Raw genomic sequence first — 20,597 nt, 5'->3', positions numbered from 1 at the left:
CGCAATCGCTACCGGATCGGGAGATCCGGCCTGAACCGGGAGCATTTCACCCCTGATGACTGTCTGTGATGTATTTTATTACACACCCAACTCTCTTTTCTTCTGCTCCAGAAAGCAACTGCCAATGTATTTTCTATTAAACGACCCGTTTGAGAATAAGGCAGAAAGCAAAAAGCCCGTATCACGGTTTATGAAAACATTTTCTTTTTTAATTCACATATTTACAGCGCCATAATACAAGTCAACGTGGCATCGTGCTGGCTGTGTATTTTACCTGTGCGTGTTGGAAAAAAATAATACATACATACTTTATAGATATATAAATACGGAAAAGTGAAACCCTGGCGTCTTTGTGCACCAATTCTGGATGCAGAAAAGCTGGACGAGAAGAATAAGAATGCACGTTCAAACTTAGAAGGAACAGTGAAGTGCCTAGAAGCCTATTACAACGTCAAAATGTCCTAAGGATGGCTGTGGTTTTATTTTTTACTCCAGCAAGTGCAGAAAGGTGCCCATCCTTAACTACGGGATCTCTGTGGGTGGCTTACATGTAGGATGTCAACCCTCCCAGGGTTTGGAGTCCATAGCAGCGGGGGTGCAGGAGATATCTCTGTCCCTCGGACACGCACATCCCAAATTCACTGCAACATTCTCCGGGTGAGAGAGGAGGGGAGAGCGATAGAAGGAGGGAACAACGATGGCAACGTTTCTTCCTTCGGTTCTTCCGGAGCGTCCAGCAAATGCTGCATGTAACAGGAAGTGCCCAGCAGGATGTGACCGGTGGCTTGCATGGTGAAAAGGGTCCAGCGGAGAGCTTCCCTGAGAAAAACAAAAGAAATTCTGTTTATCTGTCGCACCACTGCTTAAACAAAGAGAACAGTCACCATGTGCTTTACTGCTTAACTATAACAGGAAACAGGACCCTCTACTGGGATTGTCAGAGGAGCCTTTTAAAAGCATTTTTTCTACCAACTCTTTGGCCACGGCCACCCGGTCACGTTTACCACCACCCCTCCACCAAGCCACGCCCACAGTACCCGTAGTAACCAATTATACATTTCACCACCGTGGCAAAGGGTTACGGGAAGGGCCAAGCCAGGGAGACAAAGCAACGTACTTCATCATCCTCTTTGCCCCATAGCATTGCATATCGTAGGACATGCTGTAGGTCCCGTAGAGAGTCGCTTTGATGTTCAAAGAGCCAAGGAAATCCTGGGGGTTGGTCTTGTACAAGTCGAACGTGATGCAGGCCACGTCGATCCGACGTCGGGGCTTGTGGGAGAGCGAGAGCTGGTAGCCGGCTTTCTGGAGTCAAAAAATAATAATAATAGAAAAAAGACACTTTAATGAGAGTCGAACAAAGAGAAGGATTGGGGGGGGGACATGATAGTGGTCTTCTATTATTTGAGGGGCTGCCCCAAAGAAGAGGGAGTCAAGCTATTCTCCAAAGCACCTAAGGGCAGGACAAGAAGCAACGGGTGGAAACTCATCAAGGAGAGAAGCAACTTAGAACTAAGGAGGAATTTCCTGACAGCGAGAACAATTAACCAGTGGAACAGCTTGCCTCCAGAAGTTGCGAATGCTCCAACACTGGAGGTTTTGAAGAAGAAACTTGGACAGTCAGCTGTCTGAAATGCTATAGGGCAGGGTTGGCTAAACTTTTGGCCGTTGCGTGCCAGGAACGGGGGGAACGGGGGGTCACGCGCACACGTGCCCACACCCATAATTCTATGTGCCCCCCCACTGCTGTCGGACCGGAAGTTGGCAAATGGGCCTCAGGGCGGGGTGGTGGGTGGTGGGCATGGCCGTTTTTGCCCTCCCCAAGCTCCTAGAAAGGCTCTGGAGACTAGGGAGAGCAAAAAACGGGCCTTCCGGTCCCACTGGAAGTTGACAAAATGGGCCTTTTCCGGCCTCCAGAAGACCTCCGGGGTGTGTGTGTGGGTAAGGCCCTTTTCGCCCTCCCCAAGCTCCTAGAAAGGCTCTGGAGCCTGGGGAGAGAGAAAAATGGGCCTTATACCCACCCACCCACTCACTCCCAAGGACCTCCGGAGGCAGGAAACAGCCTGTTTCCCTACTTCTAGTGGGCCCAGAAGGCCCGAAAATCAGCTGGCGCGCCAGAGCTGAACTCACGTGCCCACCAATACCCTGTGGCATGTATGCCATAGGTTCACCATCACGAGTTTAGGGACTCCTGCTTGAGCAGGGGGTTGGATTAGATGACCTCCAAGGTCCCTTCCAACTCTTTGTTATTCCGTATTCTGTAATGATCCCTATCGAACAGAGTCTCTGCTGCACCCAAGCTTTGCACACCCAGTCAAGGTTGTATGTTGCTGTCGTTTTCTTCGCTCTTCAGGATTCTAGTCCTCATGATTAAAGAGCAATCAATTCATGACTTCATGACATTTACAGCCAAAGAGAGAAAAATCTGTTTTTCTCCCTTTTTTCTTCACCCAAGCGTCTTTCAAACCTGACCCTGAGAGTTATCAATTTCAGCGCTACCTGGTTCCATTTCTTTTCTCTAATACGGTTTTCTGGGAATTGCCTTTATCATGATGGCACTTATTTAAAATCCCTGATCACAGCGAGCTTTACAAGCAGAATAATAAAACGCTCCAGCGTTTAAAATCAACTTTCAAATGTTTCATTTCCATAAAGCCGATAAGGAAAGGAGTCATTTTTTGCTTTTCAGACCGAATTCACACCCTTCGCATCACAAGAGCTGAGCGATTGAACAATAGCATCCTTGGCTAGGTTCACATAACCTAGTGACTCAGATTAAAACTCACTTGTGATGTGTGCAAAACGGACAGAACTGTACGCTGCGTGTACGAGATGGGCGGTCATCTACGGTTACCAAATAAATATAAATTAAATTAAAAAGGAAACTTTCTGGGTTTTGGAAACACAAATCCCAACTGACAGTTGGAGTCGCTTCCCTCTTGTGGCTGTCCTTCTCTTCCTAGCCAATGGTGGCTTATTCAAGAAGCCATGGTTAAACTCCAACTTAGCTGTGGATGACTATCCCTGGAAAGAAGCCAAACCAATGGTGGCTTATTCAAGAAGCCATGATTAAACCCAACTGCGGAGGGCTTCCAACCTAGATGTGGATGACCATTCTTGGGAAAAACCCAAGCCAGTGATGGCTTATTCAAGAAGCCATGGTTAAACTCCAACTTAGCTGTGGATGGCTATCCATGGAAGGAAGCCAAACCAATGGTGGCTTATTCAAGAAGCCATGATTAAACCCAACGGCGGAGGGCTTCCAACCTAGATGTAGATGACCATTCTTGGGAAGAACCCAAGCCAGTGATGGCTTATTCAAGAAGCCATGGTTAAACTCCAACTTAGCTGTGGATGGCTATCCCTGGAAGGAAGCCAAACCAATGGTGGCTTATTCAAGAAACTATGGTTAAACCCAACAGACAAGTGCTTCCAACTTAATCGAAGATCCTTTGATCTTCCTCCCCCGCCCGTGCTTCTAACCTAACCAGACGATAGCATGTCCTTGAAATGAAAATGATCAAATCTTCCTGGGTTAAGTCTTTAAATCTGGCTCCTCACCTTGGTCGGACGCCACACCTGTCCCTCAGTTAAGGCCAGCAATACCGTTCCCTCTTCCAGAGTTTGGAAAAACTCCTCCGATTCTACGCTGGTGCCATCTTCGTCCAAGACAAGGGTGACGGGCCCCACTAAGTCCAGAGTAGTTCGTACCTGCGTCCATAAATAAATATTGCATACTTTGCCATTCCAGACAACCTAGGAATCAGGGTTTGTTAACAAGGGAGCATCTCTTGACCAAGCTGGCTTAGAAAGGCAGCTCTGACACGCATAGTTTTTCTTCGGATGAGGTGATGAGAAGATTGCCCAGTACTTCACCTAGTGCCCATTGGTCTCCATTTAAAAACAACAACAACAACAACTGAAATATTTAACACTGATGATGTTCCCTAGTTGGGTGATAAAACATCTGCAAGAAAACAACCAAGCTCAAAGAGCACCAAGGAACCCACAATCCTCCTCTTCCCTTCCACAAACCCCACCCCCTTCTAGCACTGATGATACTACCTAGTCGGGTCATGAAACGTCTCCAAGAAAAACCACCAAGCTCGGAACGCGCCAAGGACTCCACAATTCAACCCTGAGCTCCCGAATATTCCCTTCTGTCCATTCGGAAAGACTTCTAACTTTTTAATATTGCGGTGGGAAGCACATTGTGGCCAGAATTCACTCCTCCGAAAACAACAAAATACCTTATACCGACAGACTTGAAATCCTGGGATTAGAAAACTTACAACTCCGTCGACTTCGACATGACCTGTGTTTAACATACAGAATCATCTGTTGCAATATCCTTCCTATAAAAGACTACTTCAGCTTCAATCGCAACAATACAAGAGCAAAAAATAGATTCAAGCTAAATGCCAGCCGCTTCAAACTTGATTGCAGAAAATATGACTTCTGTAACAGAGTTGTTCATGCCTGGAACTCATTACCTGACTCCATAGTCTCTACTCAAAATCCCAAAATCTTCAACCAAAAACTGTCTACTGTTGACCTCACCCCATTCCTAAGAGGGCTATAAGGGGCGTGCATAAGCGCACAAAAGTGCCTACCGTTCCTGTCCTATTGTTCCCTTCATTATATCCAATTAAGATCTCAAATGGACAGCTAACATCAAAAACATCATTAAAAAAGGACAACGAAGACTGTTCTTTCTGCGCCAACTCAGAAAGCTCAAACTGCCCAAGGAGCTGCTGATCCAATTCTACAGAGGAATTATTGAGTCTGTCATTTCCACCTCTATAACTGTCTGGTTCGGTTCTGCAACCAAACAAGAAAAACACAGACTTCAGAGGATCATTAGAACTGCAGAAAAAATAATTGCTACCAACCTGCCTTCCATTGAGGACCTGTATACTGCACGAATCAAGAAGAGGGCCGTGAAAATATTTGCAGACCCCTCGCATCCTGGACATAAACTGTTTCAACTCCTACCCTCAAAACGACGCTATAGAGCACTGCACACCAGAACAACTAGACACTCCTGTTGTGACAAAAAGAAATAAAAAAAAAAGAATTTGCCAGCCCACCCTCCCCCGCCCTCCACTTACTTTCTGAAGCAGGTCGTTCAGACTCTCCGCCATGATGCCTTTTCTCAGCGTGCGCTCGTAGTTGTTTACGCGGTACGGCTTGGGACGGGGAGCAGGGCCAGCCAGCAGCTGCTGGGTCATGGAAGCACTGGCCGACATACATCTGGAAGAGAGGGAAACGTTCATTTGAGGGAGGGGAAGGATTAAAAACGCCCCCCTTCCTTGGCTGGCTTTCCCCATAGGCTTGTCTTGTCTAAGGTCGCCAAAGGAGATCGCACGATACTACAACGGTCATAAGTAGCAGTGAGTCGCCGAGCGTCTGAACTTGGATCGCGTGATCGCGGGTTGTAAGTGTGGCAAATGTCACTTTTTTTTTCAGTGCCTTTGTCACCTTGAACGGCCACCAGAGGCTGACAGTAGTGAGGCAGAGGTGGGGCCAGGGCCATCGGGAAATGAGGTGCGGACTCCAAAGCCCCCAGAGACTGATAGTAGTGAGGCAGAGGAACAGGAGAAGCCTGTTCCTAATGCAGGCATGAGAAGAGCTGCCAGAAGGCAAGAGCAGCTCAAGCAAAGAGGACGACTCAGAAGTAAGGCCAAGAGATGATTGGCCCCTCCCATAAGGCTTAAAAGACCAGCAACGGCATTTGAGCTCGTTGCCGGAAAACAATGTTGATAGCTTTGTCTTCTTGCATTTATTTTGTATCGGTGTCTTCTGAACATTTCCCAAGAAAGGCCTTTGGCAGTTTGCCTAATTGGACCAAGGTTTGTGAGATAACTGAGGAATTTATGTTTGGGAGGCATTTGTTTTACTTTGAGTTGAACGACGCTGGGAATGAAGTAATTCCCGGCTGTTTGAATAAAGTTTGTTTTTCCACGGACTAAGTTTATTACTACCTACTGGGGCCTGGGTCACAATACTACCTACATTTCTTGCCGAAGGAACCGAAAGGTGCTGGGAAAATAGGCAGAAAACCCCAAATAGCTGTAATTCAAAGACGAGGGGATACTTACTTGGAAAGTGATTTGGGGTTGAGAAGGCCCAAAGATTTCTTTGCGTAATCCATCAGGCATGCAAGAGAATATGATCCAGGCTCTAAGGGAAGAAAAAAGTGGGGTTAAGGCGTGTCCAGTTTCTTAATTTCTTTCTTTTTAGATTGTGGCATCTTGATGGATGGGGCGGCTAGATAAAAGAGGCGGCCTGGGTGTTATTGATTTTACGCTTTTATTTTTCTTTCTTTTCTTCTGTTCATCCATCTTTCCTTCCTTCCTTCCTTCCTTCCTTCCTTCCTTCCTTCCTTCCTTCCTTCTTTCTTTCTTTCTTTCTTTCTTTCTTTCTTTCTTTCTTTCTTTCTTTCTTTCTTTCTTTCTTTCTTTCTTAGTTTTTCAAATACTTCCCAGCACCTAGGGGTGAGCTGCTTGGGGAGGTTCACAGGGGTTTGGAAGAACCTCTAGCTAAGATTCTGTGCAGTTCGGAGAACCCCCAAATCCCACTCCTGGCTGGCCCCGCCCATCACGCCCACTCCGCCCCACCCCTCCCCTTCCAGGAGTCCCCACGTGGCCCTACTTTTCAAGTAGAAAAATAGGGACCACCTTTGGTGGGAAGGGAACAGCGTTTTGTGCGCCTTTGGCGTTGAGTCATGCCGGCCACATGACCACGGAGACGTCTTCAGACAGCGCTGGCTGTTCGGCTTTGAAACGGAGATGAGCACTGCCCCCTAGAGTCGGGAACGACTAGCACATATGTGCAAGGGGAACCTTTACCTTTACCTTTAACAGGATAATTAAAGTTGGAAGGGACCCTAGAGGTCTTCTAGTCCACCCCCCTGCTCAGGCAGGAAACCCTATACCATTCCAGACAAATGGCTATCCAATCTCTTCTTAAAAACCTAGAGGCAAGCCGTTCCACTGGTTAATTGTTCTCACTTTCAGGAAATTTCTCCTCAGGGAAGGCGAGGCGCTTCCTCCCATTGCTTCTTGTTTTGCCCTCCGGCTCTTTGGAGAATACGAGGCACCCCCCACCCCACACACACACCTCTACTCTGTGAGAATAATACAAGAATAATAATAACAGTAACAGAGTTGGAAGGGACCTTGGAGGTCGTCTAGTCCAACCCTCTGCTCACGCAAAAGACTTCTACTAGGGATTTGAACTGCCAAAGACAGAGTTTCTCTTCAATCCAAGGTGAGTTTAACCTGCCCGTCCGCCTGAAGGAGCCCCTTCCTTTCTCCGCACACCCCTCTTTCTTCCCAGGTCAAGACCTCCTCCCCGCCCCCCCCGCCTCAAACTTTTCTCTCCCCCCCCCCTTTGCAAAAGAAACTCCAGACTTGCCTTTCCCAGCCGATCAGCTAATCCTGCTTTCTCTTCCTGCTCGTCTGACGTGACTCCGGGTTTTATAGGAGCCCGGCCCTCGGCCGCCCTTTGGACAGGGAAGGGAGGGAGAGCCAGTAACCACAAGGGTTAGGCAATGTGTCAACCCCGCCAGGCTGTTGCGTCAGGCGGGAGGAGGTCTGCAGATGCTCAGAGGCTCTTGGGCAATTGGGACAAAGGAGAATGTTCTGACACCACTGCCCAAGGCAGAAACGTTCCCGGATTTCAGACTGTCAGGGGGGTTGGGCTAAAAACAACAGAACCTAAGTCACCCAGCTTGCTTTCATGGCTAAGGTAGAACTAGAACTCCCGTCTCCTGGTGATTGGCTCAAAGTCACCCAGCTGGCTTTCATGCTGAGGGGAGACTAAAACTCAACATCTCCTGGCAATTGACCCAAAGACACGCAGCTGGCTTTCATGCTAAGGGGAGGCTAGAACTCACCATCTCCTGGCGATTGGCTCAAAGTCACCCAACTGGCTTTCATGCTAAGGGGAGGCTAGAACTCACCATCTCCTGGCGATTGGCTCAAAGTCACCCAACTGGCTTTCATGCTAAGGGAGACTAAAACTCACCATCTCCTGGCGATTGGTTCAAAGTCAGCGAACTGGCATTCATGCTAAGGAGACTAGAACTCACCATCTCCCGGTGGTTGGCTCAAAGTCACCCAGCTAGCTTTCATGCTAAGGGGAAACTAGAACTCACCATCTCCTGGCAATTGGGCCAAAAGTCACCCAACTGCCTTTCATGCTAAGGGAGACTAAAACTCACCATCTCCTGGCGATTGGTTCAAAGTCAGCGAACTGGCATTCATGCTAAGGAGACTAGAACTCACCATCTCCCGGTGGTTGGCTCAAAGTCACCCAGCTAGCTTTCATGCTAAGGGAGACTAGAACTCACCATCTCCTGGTGATTGACCTAAAGTCACCCAGATGGCTTTCATGCCAAGGGGAAACTAGAACTCACCATCTCCTGGCGATTGGGCCCAAAGTCACCCAACTGGCTTTCATGCTAAGGGAGACTAAAACTCACCATCTCCTGGCGATTGGTTCAAAGTCAGCGAACTGGCATTCATGCTAAGGAGACTAGAACTCACCATCTCCCGGTGGTTGGCTCAAAGTCACCCAGCTAGCTTTCATGCTAAGGGAGACTAGAACTCACCATCTCCTGGTGATTGACCTAAAGTCACCCAGATGGCTTTCATGCCAAGGGGAAACTAGAACTCACCATCTCCTGGCGATTGGGCCCAAAGTCACCCAACTGCCTTTCATAGCTAAGCTGAGACTAGAACTCATGATCTTCTACTTTCGGGCCTGGAGTCTTAACCCCTAGACCAAATATTTTTTTTCCCCACCTAGTTTTCTGTGCATAGCCTTCCCCCTCTCCAACTTCCTGTGAAGACAGCCTTACACAAAATGCTCTTATTTTTTTGCAGCTCGTGCAGGTTCCGTTTGCAAAACCGACCCCGTTTGCGAGAACAAACCCAGCAAGAGATATTTAATATCACGGCTGTCACAACCTGATTTTGCTACACAGCAACGTCCAAGAACGTTGGGAGCCTTTTTTTTCCCCTTCCTGCTGGCCACCTTGCCATGAACTCTGGACTCCTCACCTTTAGCCCAGCCGTTGTCACTCCAAGAGTCCCAGCCACCATTCTCAGTTAATGAACTCTGATGCAACAGAAGCGGCTGCCGCAGGAATTCTGAATCTCGCCTCTTATGACTTAACTCTACACCTTGCTAGGTTTTAAGAAACCCTTAAGGGGAGGAAAAATCTATTTCAGATATTCGAACGCAATCGTTTTATTTATTTGTCAGCGGTTTGCTTTTGTTCAAACCCAAATTTTGGGAGACAAATGTAATTTCTGAGCCGTCCTGCGGGCACGATATTGCCGAAACCAAACCAAACAAGCAATTGTAAACCATCCAGATGGGATCGGCTGCAGTGGGCTAAAATTGACTAAATAAATTAAAGCAAGTTTCTGGTCCTTTTGGGGAACCAGTTTATTCAGTCCGCACCCGGTTTCAATGGTTATTTAGAGTTTTTAATTAGCCATGATAGCGAGACTTGAGGGAGGGAAGAGGGGAAACTCTACAAATCAAATCCCTAATAAAATTAGTTGAGGTTCTACATCATGTTTTTCCCTAAGTTGGCAGACGGAAAAAAGCAATGTTGACATAACATACTTATGTACAATAAAGAAACCAGGTTAGGGTTCACACAATATGCTAAGCCAATGTGCCTTGGGATTGGGGGATATATTCTACGGCTAGCAAGATTCCCACAACACCGACAGAAAAAAAAATAGTTTAGAAGTAACACCTGGCTTCAACAAACCATATTTAAACAGGCCACGTTTAAAGCCACGGAACAGACCATGGTTAGAACAAAACCATGGTTAGAGCCGGGTCTTGTAGCAAGTAGAAAGAAAATAGCTGACCCAGAAAGAAACCTAGGCTTATCAACAAAATCCGAAATTACGATACATTAATTCATAGCCAGGTAACTTGTTAATTGTACCCAACTGATCGAATAAACTAAGTAAATGGAATTTATGCCACAATTCACTCAGCCCCACTCCCCAAACTGACACTTAAAACTTAAAATCAGGAAGGGGCAGCAGGAGGAGGGTCTAATAAAATGGCCCCCATTCCCATTCAATTAAAAAAAAACCCTACATTTTTATATGCACTGTGCGACTTCTCCATCCTCTCCGCCACGGAGTTAGGGATCCCCCCAGGCCCCCAAGCCCACCTAACTTCATGCACATTTCCCTTGGCGAGTTTGGGTCCCCCGGTCCCCCCACCCCTATTTCTCGGTCCAATTGGGCTAGCTGGCAATGGCAGGAATAAAACTGGAGGCCAAAATGCTACAGCCCACAGAAGCAGTTCCTCTTAACCTTCGCTACAGGTTCAGAACCGGGAGCACTTGCGCACGTAACCTTCTGCGCATGTGCTAAACATCCATGATGATGTCCAGGTGAATGGCCGGAGCCTCCTGCCACCACCACTTCGCCCGAACTGGTAGGGGCGAGTGGCCGGAGCCTCCTGTCGCTGCCACCACCGGTTCGCCCGAACAGGAGCGAACCAGTAGAAACCCACCCACTGCACGGAAGAACCTGCCCAAGTCTTTGGAGCCAAAGCAAAATACGTCCCCAATGATTAAAATAAAGAAGGAACTCTGCCTGTTTCTCACTTGGGCAGAGCTTTTCTTAACCTGGCCAAGCATATGGTGCAAATAGGTGCGATTCTGGAAAGATGCGGAGAAGAGAGAGAGAAAGGTGACTGGAGGATGAAAGCCGAAAACATACGAAGAGCAACGGTTGCAGGAATTGGGTTGGTTAATAAAAAGAAGGCCACACGATAGCAGTGTTGCAGGAATTGAGGGGTTGCCGCGAAGAAGAGGGTGTGTGTGTGTGTGTGTGTGTGTGTGTGTGTGTGAATTTATTTTCCAGAGCACCCCGAAGGCAGGACAAGAAGCAACGGATGGAAACTAACCATGGCGAGAAGCAGGCTAGAACTAAGGAGGAATTTCCCCGGTGGAAAGAAGTTGGCAGACTGCTCCGACGTTGGAGAGTTTCAAGAAGAGACTGGACAGCCGCTTGGCTGACTAGACAGGGGGTTGGACTAGAAGACCTCCAAGGTCCCTCCCTTCCAACTCTGTTGAACGGGGAATGGAAAAAGGCCAAAGCCATTGGAATCCAGCCTGCTCACCATTTTGTCTGCTTAGCAGAGATCTCCTCCCCTGCCTTTCCCACTTACCAAGCAGCTGCGATAACTCGACCCCACTTCTGTTTCTTTGAGGACTGGAAACGCTCTGCTCTTATAGCTGGTCACACCCTCTCTCCTCCCCTTTCTTCCCCTCCCCTCAATTTCCTATCCCAGCCCTCCTGATCAGGGGAAGGGGTGGAACCGTTCTGTACCACCCTAGCAAGACCACACCTGAAATACGGCATCCAGTTGTGGTCACCAAGATATTACAAACGAGATACAAACAAGGGGGGGTGGGACTAGATGACCTACAAGGTCCCTTCCAACTCTGTTAATCTGTTAAAGATGAGGAGGGACCCTAGAAAGAATGCAGAGAAGAGCAACCGTGATGATTAAGAGGGCTAGAGGCTAAACCTAGGATGAAACTAGTTTAACGAAGAGGAAGACTAGGGGTGACATTGATGGCTTATTGCCTTTGAGGGGCTGTCACAGAGATGTTGGGGGGGGGGTTTCAACCTGTTGGGCAGGACAAGAAGTTATGAAGTTATGAACTGAAGCTTATTGACAAGATCCAACCTAGGAGGACTAAGGTTCCTGACAGTAAGAGCAATTAATCAGGGGAACAGATTGCCACTAGAAGTTGTGGGCGCTCCATCATTCAAGAAGATATTGGACAGCCATTTGTTTTAAGATGGTACAGGGTCTCCTGTTACGGGCCAGGGGGTTGGACTAGAAGACCTCGAAGGTCCCTTTCAGCTCTGCGATTCTAAAAATCAGATGTTGGAGAAGAGTTAATTTTCACACCATCAATAAAACAACCAGGTAATAAGAGCAAATTCTATCTAAGGTCTTCTGTTGTTAAAGGAAACAGCACCTTTAAGCAAACTATCCATTGTAGCTGCATCTCCTTAAAGCTATCTCTTAAACAAAGAGTCTAGGCAGCAATTAAGCTGTGGTTTGCTTAATCATGACTAAACCAGAGTTTAGTTTAAACCATGGCCACATGCTAAGCCCCAAGCAAGAAAATCACTTTTAAGTTCAGGTTGCCACCACATTTTCTTGCTACTACCTGAAATTCTTACGATGATTTGCTCTTGGGTCATTAATCAATTGGCCGTCTTTAGGGTTATTTCAATCATAGTCTCTCTCTGGGTTAGTTGAACAAGTCCAAGTGTCCTTAAGGCACGAATAACGCTAAGCCATCAATCATGGTTTATGTAACCATGGCATCAAATGGTATTCTGTAAACTGGATCTTTGTGCTTTAATTCTTCCGACGTGTGGACAAGACGATTTCAGATTTAAGGCAGACTTTCGGTTTTGGATTCTGTTTATTTGTAATTTTATTTTATATGTATTTTATTTATTTATGCGGTAAACCTTCCTTGCTCCCACCCGATATCCTTCCCCCAGGAGTGGGGTGGGAATGGGGATGTTGCAGTATCCTTCCCCCAGGAGTGGGGAGGGAATGGGGATTTTGCAGTATCCTTCCCCCAGGAGTGGGGTGGGAATGGGAATTTTGCAGTATCCTTGCCCCAGGAGTGGGGAGGGAATGGGGATGTTGCAGTATCCTTCCCCCAGGAGTGGGGAGGAAATGGAGATTTTGCAGTATCCTTCCCCCAGGAGTGGGGAGGGAATGGGGATGTTGCAGTATTCTTCCCCCAGGAATGGGGAGGGAATGGGGATGTTGCAGTATCCTTCCCCGAGGAGTGGGGAGGGAATGGAGATTTTGCAGTATCCTTCCCCTGCCACACCCACCAAGCCATACCACGCCCACCAAGCCACGCCCACAAAACCGATAGTAAAAAAAAAATTGGATTTCACCACTGGTCCAGAGAGATTTCACGAGAAGAGTCCTCCACTCCTCTGCTGGCAACACCAGTCTTGAAATTTTGGGCTTAGACAATTTAGCACTACGCCGCCTTGGTCTGAGCTAACCGTCGTACACAAAATTATCTGCTACAACGTCCTACCTGTCAATGACTACTTCAGCTTCAACCGCAATAATACACAAGCACACAATAGATATAAACTCAAGGTAAACCGCTCCAAACTCGATTGCAGAAAATACGACTTCAGCAATAGAGCGGTCAATGCCTGGAATGCTCTACCTAACTCTGTGGTTTCATCCCCAAACTCCCCAAAACTTTAACCTTAGACTGTCTACTGTCGACCTCACCCCATTCCTAAGAGGTCTGTAAGGGGCTGTGCATAAGCGCACCAACGTGCCTACCGTCCCTGTCCTAATGTCCCCTTTTATTCGTACCCGTTTCCTGTATTAATATCCATGTTTATACTTATATCTGTTATCTAATACGTGCTTGACGAATAAAACAAATGAAAGGAAAATAAAATAAATGAATTTGGTTGCAAGAAATGCAGCTTTCTCTTAAGCCATGCAGACCAAGCTGCTATGACATACTTCTGAAAATATCTCTGGGAAAGAGCTGTCAGCTGGAGAATAAGGCTGTAATTCTACCTGAAGGCAGTTTTTTTTCTTTTCTTTTCTCACCAGTCTTCCACCCCAAGGCTATATAAGAAATGATAAAGATGCCTTTACTTCATGTTTCATCTCCAAGAACTCTGGTGTTTTGTTTTTTCTTGCAGTTTTCTTGGCAGCTTTGCAAAAACAAAACACCTTTTTTTTCTTTTTCTTTTTTGCAGGGAGTTTGTTCAACTTTCCAGTTTAAACAACAGCCTGGGGATATCCAGGGAGAGATCTCTCCATCCAAACACCAGCTGGGGCTGACCCTGCTTAGCTTTAGAGATCAGCCAAGCACGAGAACAGCAGCAAAAGGGCAATGGAATCGGTCAATCGGAAGAGAGCTGGAAGTTTGGAGACCCCTGATACAGGAGACCGTTTCAGGATGTTTCAGGATATAGTGGCATTTGGATGCTCAGAGTGACTGCATTGGAATGGAATGGAATGGAATAAGAAAAGAAGGAAGGAGATAGAATAGAATAGAATAGAATAGAATAGAATAGAATAGAATAGAATACGAATACGAATACGAATACGAATACGAATAGGAGTGAAGTGGAGTGGAGTGGAGTGGAATAGAATAAGGAAAGAAGGAAGGAGAGTAGAGTAGAGTAGAGTAGAGTAGAGTAGAGTAGAGTAGAGTAGAATAGAATAGAATAGAATAGAATAGAATAGAATAGAATAGAATAGAATAGAATAGAATAGAATAGAATAGAAGTTGCCAAGGTTGGACACCCCAGCCTATAGTTACATCATCACTTCACATCCCATGCTTCATTTAAGAACTGCGGTGATTCACTTAATGACTGTGGCAAAATGGTCATAACATCAGATGCAACCCCTTTAGAAACACACACACACACACACACACACCGCTTAGCAACCGAAATTCTTCAACCATCGTCGAGTCCAACGCTCATTAAGCAACCAGTCCTAAATCAAGGACTATCCGTAGATCTTTTATTCCCATTTGATTTTGAAGCTTTTTATTTCGATTCTTTTTTTCTTTTTATCGCCTGCTTCTTTGTTCTTCCGATCAATGCTTTGCTGGACATAAAAGAGAGAGAGAAAGAAACAGTTGAATTGATTTATGGATTACCTGCTCTGCACCTTCCTGAAAAACGTCTGGATTTAGAGACAAATGTTCATTGAAACGGCTATATTCCTTACAGCATATTTCTCAATGTTGGCAACTTTAAGATCTGGGGACCAGGGGTGAAATCTACTTAACTTCCTACCAGTTCGGAAGCGCACTCTCTGCACACGTGCATTCGCTCCACTCACACGGGGGTATCACACACGATTTTGGACCCTCTGCGCATGCGCAGAAGGTAAAAAACAGGTTACTTCCCGGTTAAAACCGGGAAGTAATGACATCCGGGTGGCTGGGTGGAGCCTCGCGCTGCTGCCGCTACTGGTTCTCCAAACCACCACCCGCCGCTACCAGTTCAGCCAAATCGGTAGCATTTCACCCCTACTGTGGACTTCAACTCCCAGAATTCCCCAGCCGTGGGTGATTTTCACAGCTGATCCTCGGAACCTTTTAAAAACTTTTTTTAAAACATTTTTTTACTACCTATTCGCCCGAACCCGTGGTAAAAAAAAATGCTTTCAAAAAGTAAAAAAAAAAAAAAAGTTCCAACAATCAGCTGTGCCGCGCGATCCCCAGAACTTTTTTTATTTACTTTTTAAAGCATTTTTCTTACTACCGGTTCGGGTGAACCGGCCCGAACCGGTAGCATTTCAACTCTGCCTCTCTCCCCTCAACTGTTCAACGTACAATTTAGCCTCATATCCTCATGAAAGCGTATCTCGCACTCCGCGGCGTGCCAGGAGCTGAGCTCCCTTATTCCCAAGCCGCTTTGCTGAAGAAGGTGGACAATCGTGGTTCAAACCCACCTTAGAAGGGACAAAATGTTGCAAAGCATTTGCCAACGTCTGGGTATTCCCCTCCACCTAGCACAGTCACTTCTCTCCGATAGATCACGTCCCTTCCATTATGCCGAAAAGACATCTGGAAGAAAAGTACGTCCAGTTCTCTACATGTCTGCCCAGCCAAAGGGAATCAGGAAGTGTGTCCGCGTGTTCTGGAGGAGAGAATGCAAAATGATTTTCTGAAAGAAAATTGGAGAGCGTTTGGCGGGAAGCCAAACGCTCTCCGTTCGCCTTCTCTTTATTATGTAGAACAAGGGTTGGAGCCAGCGGTGGGATTCAAAGAATTTAACAACTGGTTCTCTGACCTAATGAACAGCTGGGTAGGCGTGGCTCGGTGGTCGTGTGACCGTGTGGGCGTGGCCCACTCAACGTCACTCACGTCGACGGGCGCTTCGCCTTCGCTGTTACAATGTTATAAGGGTTAACCGGAGAGGCAGTTTCGGTAAGCGGGGCAATAAAGATTAGGCTAGAAACACCACCAGAATGTTTCCTTCCTGCCTTCCTTACAGGATTAGCCCTGGAAAAAAAATAAGATTTCTTCCAACAACCGGTTCTCCGAACTGCTTAGAAAGTTAACAACCGGTTCTCCCGGATAGGTGCAAACCGGCTGAATCCCATGGAACATTCTGGGGAATGCTTCCTTCAGAAAACCTAACCTGGCAACCGAGAGAACGCAAAAGGAAAAGAGCGGGGCCATTTCTCAACATCTTTCTCACACAGAATTTTGTCCTCTCTGCGGATCCAAATATCGTGGCAATTTGGGCACGGTGTCTCATTGCCTCTCATTTGTGCCCCTCCAAGCCAGGACCATCAAGGGGACACTTCTGTCAGTTCTACGATAGGCCGAACATCGAGAAAGAGAAACCCTGAGGAGGAAAACCAGCTTGGAGGAGAGGTGAAACCTCTCCATCTTTAATGGAAAAGCCAACTAAGAACCTTGAAGCTCATAATTCTGGAGAGCAGCCTCAAAGTTTAAAACGAACCCAATTCAACCCCTTCCTTCCACAGTAGATTAGAATAACAGAGTCGGAAGGGACCTTGGAGGTCTTCTAGTCCAACCCCTTGCTCAGGCAGAAAACTGGATATGATTTCAGACAAACGGTTATCCAATATCTTAAAAACTTCCAGTGTTGGAGCATTCACAACTTCTGGAGGCAAGTTGTTCCACTGATTAATTGTTCTGACTGTCAGGAAATTTCTCCTTTGTTCTAGGTTACTTCTCTCCTTGATGAGTTTTCACCCATCGCTTCTTGTTCTGCCCTCAGGTGCTTTGGAGAATAGCTTGACTCCCTCTTCTTTGGGGCAGCCCCTGAGATATTGGAAGACTGCTATCATGTCACCCCTAGTCCTTCTTTTCATCAAACTTGTCATAACCCAATTCCTGCAACCGTTCTTCCTATGTTTTAGCCTCCAGTCCCCTAATCTTCTTGGTTGCTCTTCTCTGCATTCTTTCTAAAGTCTCAACATCTTTTTTTACATCATGGTGACCAAAACTGGATGCAAGTATTCCAAGCGTGGCCTTACCAAGGCCTTATAAAGTGGTATTAACACTTCACGTGATCTTCATTCCATCCCTCTATTGATGCAGCCTAGATCTGTGTTGGCTTTTTTGACAGCTGCTGCACACGGCTGGCTCATCTTTAAGTGATTGTCAACTAGGACTCCAAGATCCCTCTACAGTCCCACGGTACTGGGCTGTCAAATTCTTGACACTCTTATTCACTATGGTGTTTTTTTTCCCATTTGTGTGACAAGGATTGGAGGCACGGAAGCTGAGTTGAAGAGCGCTTTCTTTGAGCTGAGTCGAGGAAGGACGTTCAAAGATTCAAAGAATTTCAGTGCCTTGGAAATCACATGGACCCAAAATAAAGGGTTGTCCCATTTTGTTTTGTTTTTTTAGATCTTTTGCAGGCTAGTTCAGGAAACTTATCTTGGATGAGTAGAACTGCTGGCAAAATGTTTTTGCTACTATTTTCAGCTTTTTTTTGGGGGGGTGGGGGGCAGCCGAATTATACAATGGACTATCTAGCGCAGGGGTCTTCAACTTTGGCAACTTTAAGACTTGTGGACTTCAACTCCCAGAATCCCTCAGCCAGAAAAGCTGGGAGTTCAAGTCCACAAGTCTTAAAATTGCCAAGATTGGAGACCCCTGGTCTAGAGCAGTGTTTCTCTACCTGAACTACTTTAAGATGGGTGGACTTCAACTCCCAGAATTCCCCATGCGGGCTGGGGGATTCTGGGAGTTGAAATCCACCCATTTTAAAGCCGCTGAAATTGAGACACGCGACTCCAAAACCTCATCAGAAGCCAATAATAATAATAGGCTTAGAGTCAATAAACTCGCTTTGAACGGCAAAAGGGCTTCTTCTTCCAAATCCTTCGGGAACCGATTCATTTAAAATGACAATAATGGGAAGTTTATTGAATTCCTTGTTGCCAGCCATTTTGGAAATGCGATTAAATGTCGCTGTTACTTAGAGGCCAAAAATATATATAAATATATATATAAATAAAGTGAAAAATAACCTAAGAAGAGTGGAGGGGAGAAGGCAGACCTTCTCTGTCCATTCCTCCTGTAGATTTATGAACGTAGAAAACAGAAAGAAATTATTTTCCAGAAGAAGTGGAAAATAGAAGTGGAAAAGAACTGGGAAGGACCAATAAAACACTCATTTTCCTCAATATAATATATATGTGTGTGTGTGTATATATATATATATATATGTTTTCTGAGGTTTTCGCAGGTGTTTGTATGTAGGTCTTTGGTTATTCGGGTTTTCTCCCACGTAAAATTGGAAATGTCTTGGCAACGTTTCGACGAAGTCTCATTCGTCATCTTCAGGCTTCAGCTTCGTGCTTCTGGGAGCAAGCACGAAGCTGAAGCCTAAAGATGACGAATGAGACGTCGTCGAAACATCGCCAAGACACTTCCAATTTTACGCGGGAGAAAACCCGAATAACCAAAGACCTACATATATATACACACACACACACACACATACACAGGATAAGAGTACAGGTAGCTCTCGAATTACAACAGTTCATTTAGTGACCATTCAAAGTTACAACAGCGCTGACAAAAGTGACTAACAATCATTCTTTTCACACTTAACGACCATTGCAACACCCCCGTGGTCACAATTGACTCCTATTTACGACGATTGCAGCATCTCGGGCAGGGGTGAAATTCAGCCGGTTCGATTCGGCTCGGGCGAACTGGTAGCGGTGGTTGCGGGAGGCTCCGCCCACCCACGTGGATGTCATGATGTCGTTGTTTTGCGATGATTTTAAGTGTCTGCTCCTGGGGTGAGTTCTACTTACCTTTAATACCGGTTCGCAAAGAGCACACCGCTCGTGCACGCTCTCTTCTGCACGTGCGCAGATCACTTTCGATGACGTTTGGGTCAGTGGGTGGAGCCTCCCGCCGGTTTTACTACTGGTTCTATAGAACCAGTCCGAACCGGGGGGGCAACCCGCCACCGCTCTGCTCACGCGCAGAAGTGAATTTCACCCCTGATCTTGGGGTCTTTTGTGACCTTCCAATATGCAAAGTCAGCAAGGAAGCTGTCGTGTCCCACTCCTCCGCTGACAGCGGGGTCAGGGAAATCCGAATCAGGCTTGCCTCTGCAGCTCTGCCCAAAGTCCTAGCAAAGTCCTCAGAGCAGGCAGGAGACCAGAAAGTGACTTCAGCAAGATAAGTTCGACTTTTGCCTGACTCAGAGACTGCCAGAAAGTAGATCCTTTATATAGGCCATGGGGTGTGGCTCCATGACTCAGCACTCATTAAGGCCTGCCCCTCCCTTCCTTCTGTTGCCTCCGCCTATCCAATCTTCTGATGCGAGGGTCACACCAATCAGCTGTTGGTAATAAACCCTCCTCAGGCTCACATGCTGTGGATGAGGGGGAGGGGTCTAGCTGCTCCGTTTGCCTGGGCATGGAGTCAGGGCTGGGGCAGGGAGGTGCTCCTTCTTCTGCAGTTTGTCTGGGCATGGAGCCAGGACTGGGACCGGGAGGCATACATTCCTCAGTGTTCGGGAGCAGATAAGAAGGCCCCGGCTGCTCTGAGGGTGGGCAAGACACAACAGAAGCCCGGTTCACTTAACAACCGTGTCACTACAGTAGCAACTGCAGTGATCCACTTCCCAATTGTAGCAAGAAAGGTTGTAAAATGGGGAAGAACTCATTTAAAAAAAAATGCCTCGTTTAGCAACATAAATTTTGGGGCTCAACTGTACGTTGAGGACTAGCTGCATTTTCCCCCCCTGTGAATCAAATGAATGCTGTTCTTGAACTAGGCCGTTTCCTTGGGGACCAACAAAACGGGGCTGTGAGTCAATTTAATTCACTTAGCAAACTTTAAAACCAACTCTCGTCTCGGATGGTTAGTTATGGACTTGGTGCTGAGCGGGGTGAATGGAAACGGTCACAACCAGAGAAACGAGCAAGTTTATGGCAGGAAAAAGTTGGCAAGAGGTGACCGTGTGTTTATGTATCCCTTTCCCTTAAAATATTTATACATTACATTTGGTGCTATGCATTTCTAGAAGACGTGCAAGATACGTTTCGCTGCGCTGAAAAGGCAATAAAAGATTAAAAAACAGCAAGGCAATAAAAACACATTGAACTGCATTTTGATGTATTATGGAATGTGAAGGATGGATGGGTGGATGGGTAGGTAGATAGGTGATGACAGATAAATAGATAGATGATAGATAAGAGGATGGATGGATGGATGGATGGATGGATGGATGGATGGATAGATAGATAGATAGATAGATAGATAGATAGATAGATAGATAGATAGATAGATAATGATAAATAAATAGATGATAGATAATAGATAAGATGATAGGTAGGTAGGTAAGAGATAAATACATAGATGATAGATAAGATGATTAGATAGATAGATGATAGATAGATAGATAGATAGATAGATAGATAGATAGATAGATAGATAATGATAAAGATAAATAATGATAAATAGATGATAGATGATAGATAATAGATAATAGATA

General features: G+C 46.2%; 1 protein-coding gene across 3 annotated transcripts in view; it reads right to left on the bottom strand.

Annotated features, from left to right (window-relative positions):
- Window positions 1-214: 214 nt before the first annotated feature.
- Window positions 215-20,597, bottom strand: part of CIDEC (cell death inducing DFFA like effector c) — a 72,672-nt gene continuing 52,289 nt past the window's right edge. The window contains exons 1-6 of one of the 3 annotated variants that reach the window (XM_058158393.1): window positions 7,420-7,490; window positions 6,102-6,183; window positions 5,112-5,253; window positions 3,562-3,711; window positions 1,118-1,305; window positions 215-819 (exon numbers count right to left, since the gene is read on the bottom strand). In XM_058158393.1, coding sequence (XP_058014376.1) covers window positions 639-819; window positions 1,118-1,305; window positions 3,562-3,711; window positions 5,112-5,253; window positions 6,102-6,154 — 714 coding nt within the window. In that variant the 5' untranslated portion in view covers window positions 6,155-6,183; window positions 7,420-7,490 and the 3' untranslated portion in view covers window positions 215-638. Of the gene's footprint in view, window positions 820-1,117; window positions 1,306-3,561; window positions 3,712-4,892; window positions 5,033-5,111; window positions 5,254-6,101; window positions 6,184-7,419; window positions 7,491-20,597 lie in introns of those variants that run through there. The other 2 variants (XM_058158394.1, XM_058158395.1) reach the window with 2 other exon arrangements.

The sequence above is a fragment of the Ahaetulla prasina genome, chromosome 15 (assembly GCF_028640845.1).
Source record: "Ahaetulla prasina isolate Xishuangbanna chromosome 15, ASM2864084v1, whole genome shotgun sequence".
NCBI lineage: Eukaryota > Metazoa > Chordata > Lepidosauria > Squamata > Colubridae > Ahaetulla > Ahaetulla prasina.
This window is presented reverse-complemented; position numbering and strand designations above follow the sequence as displayed.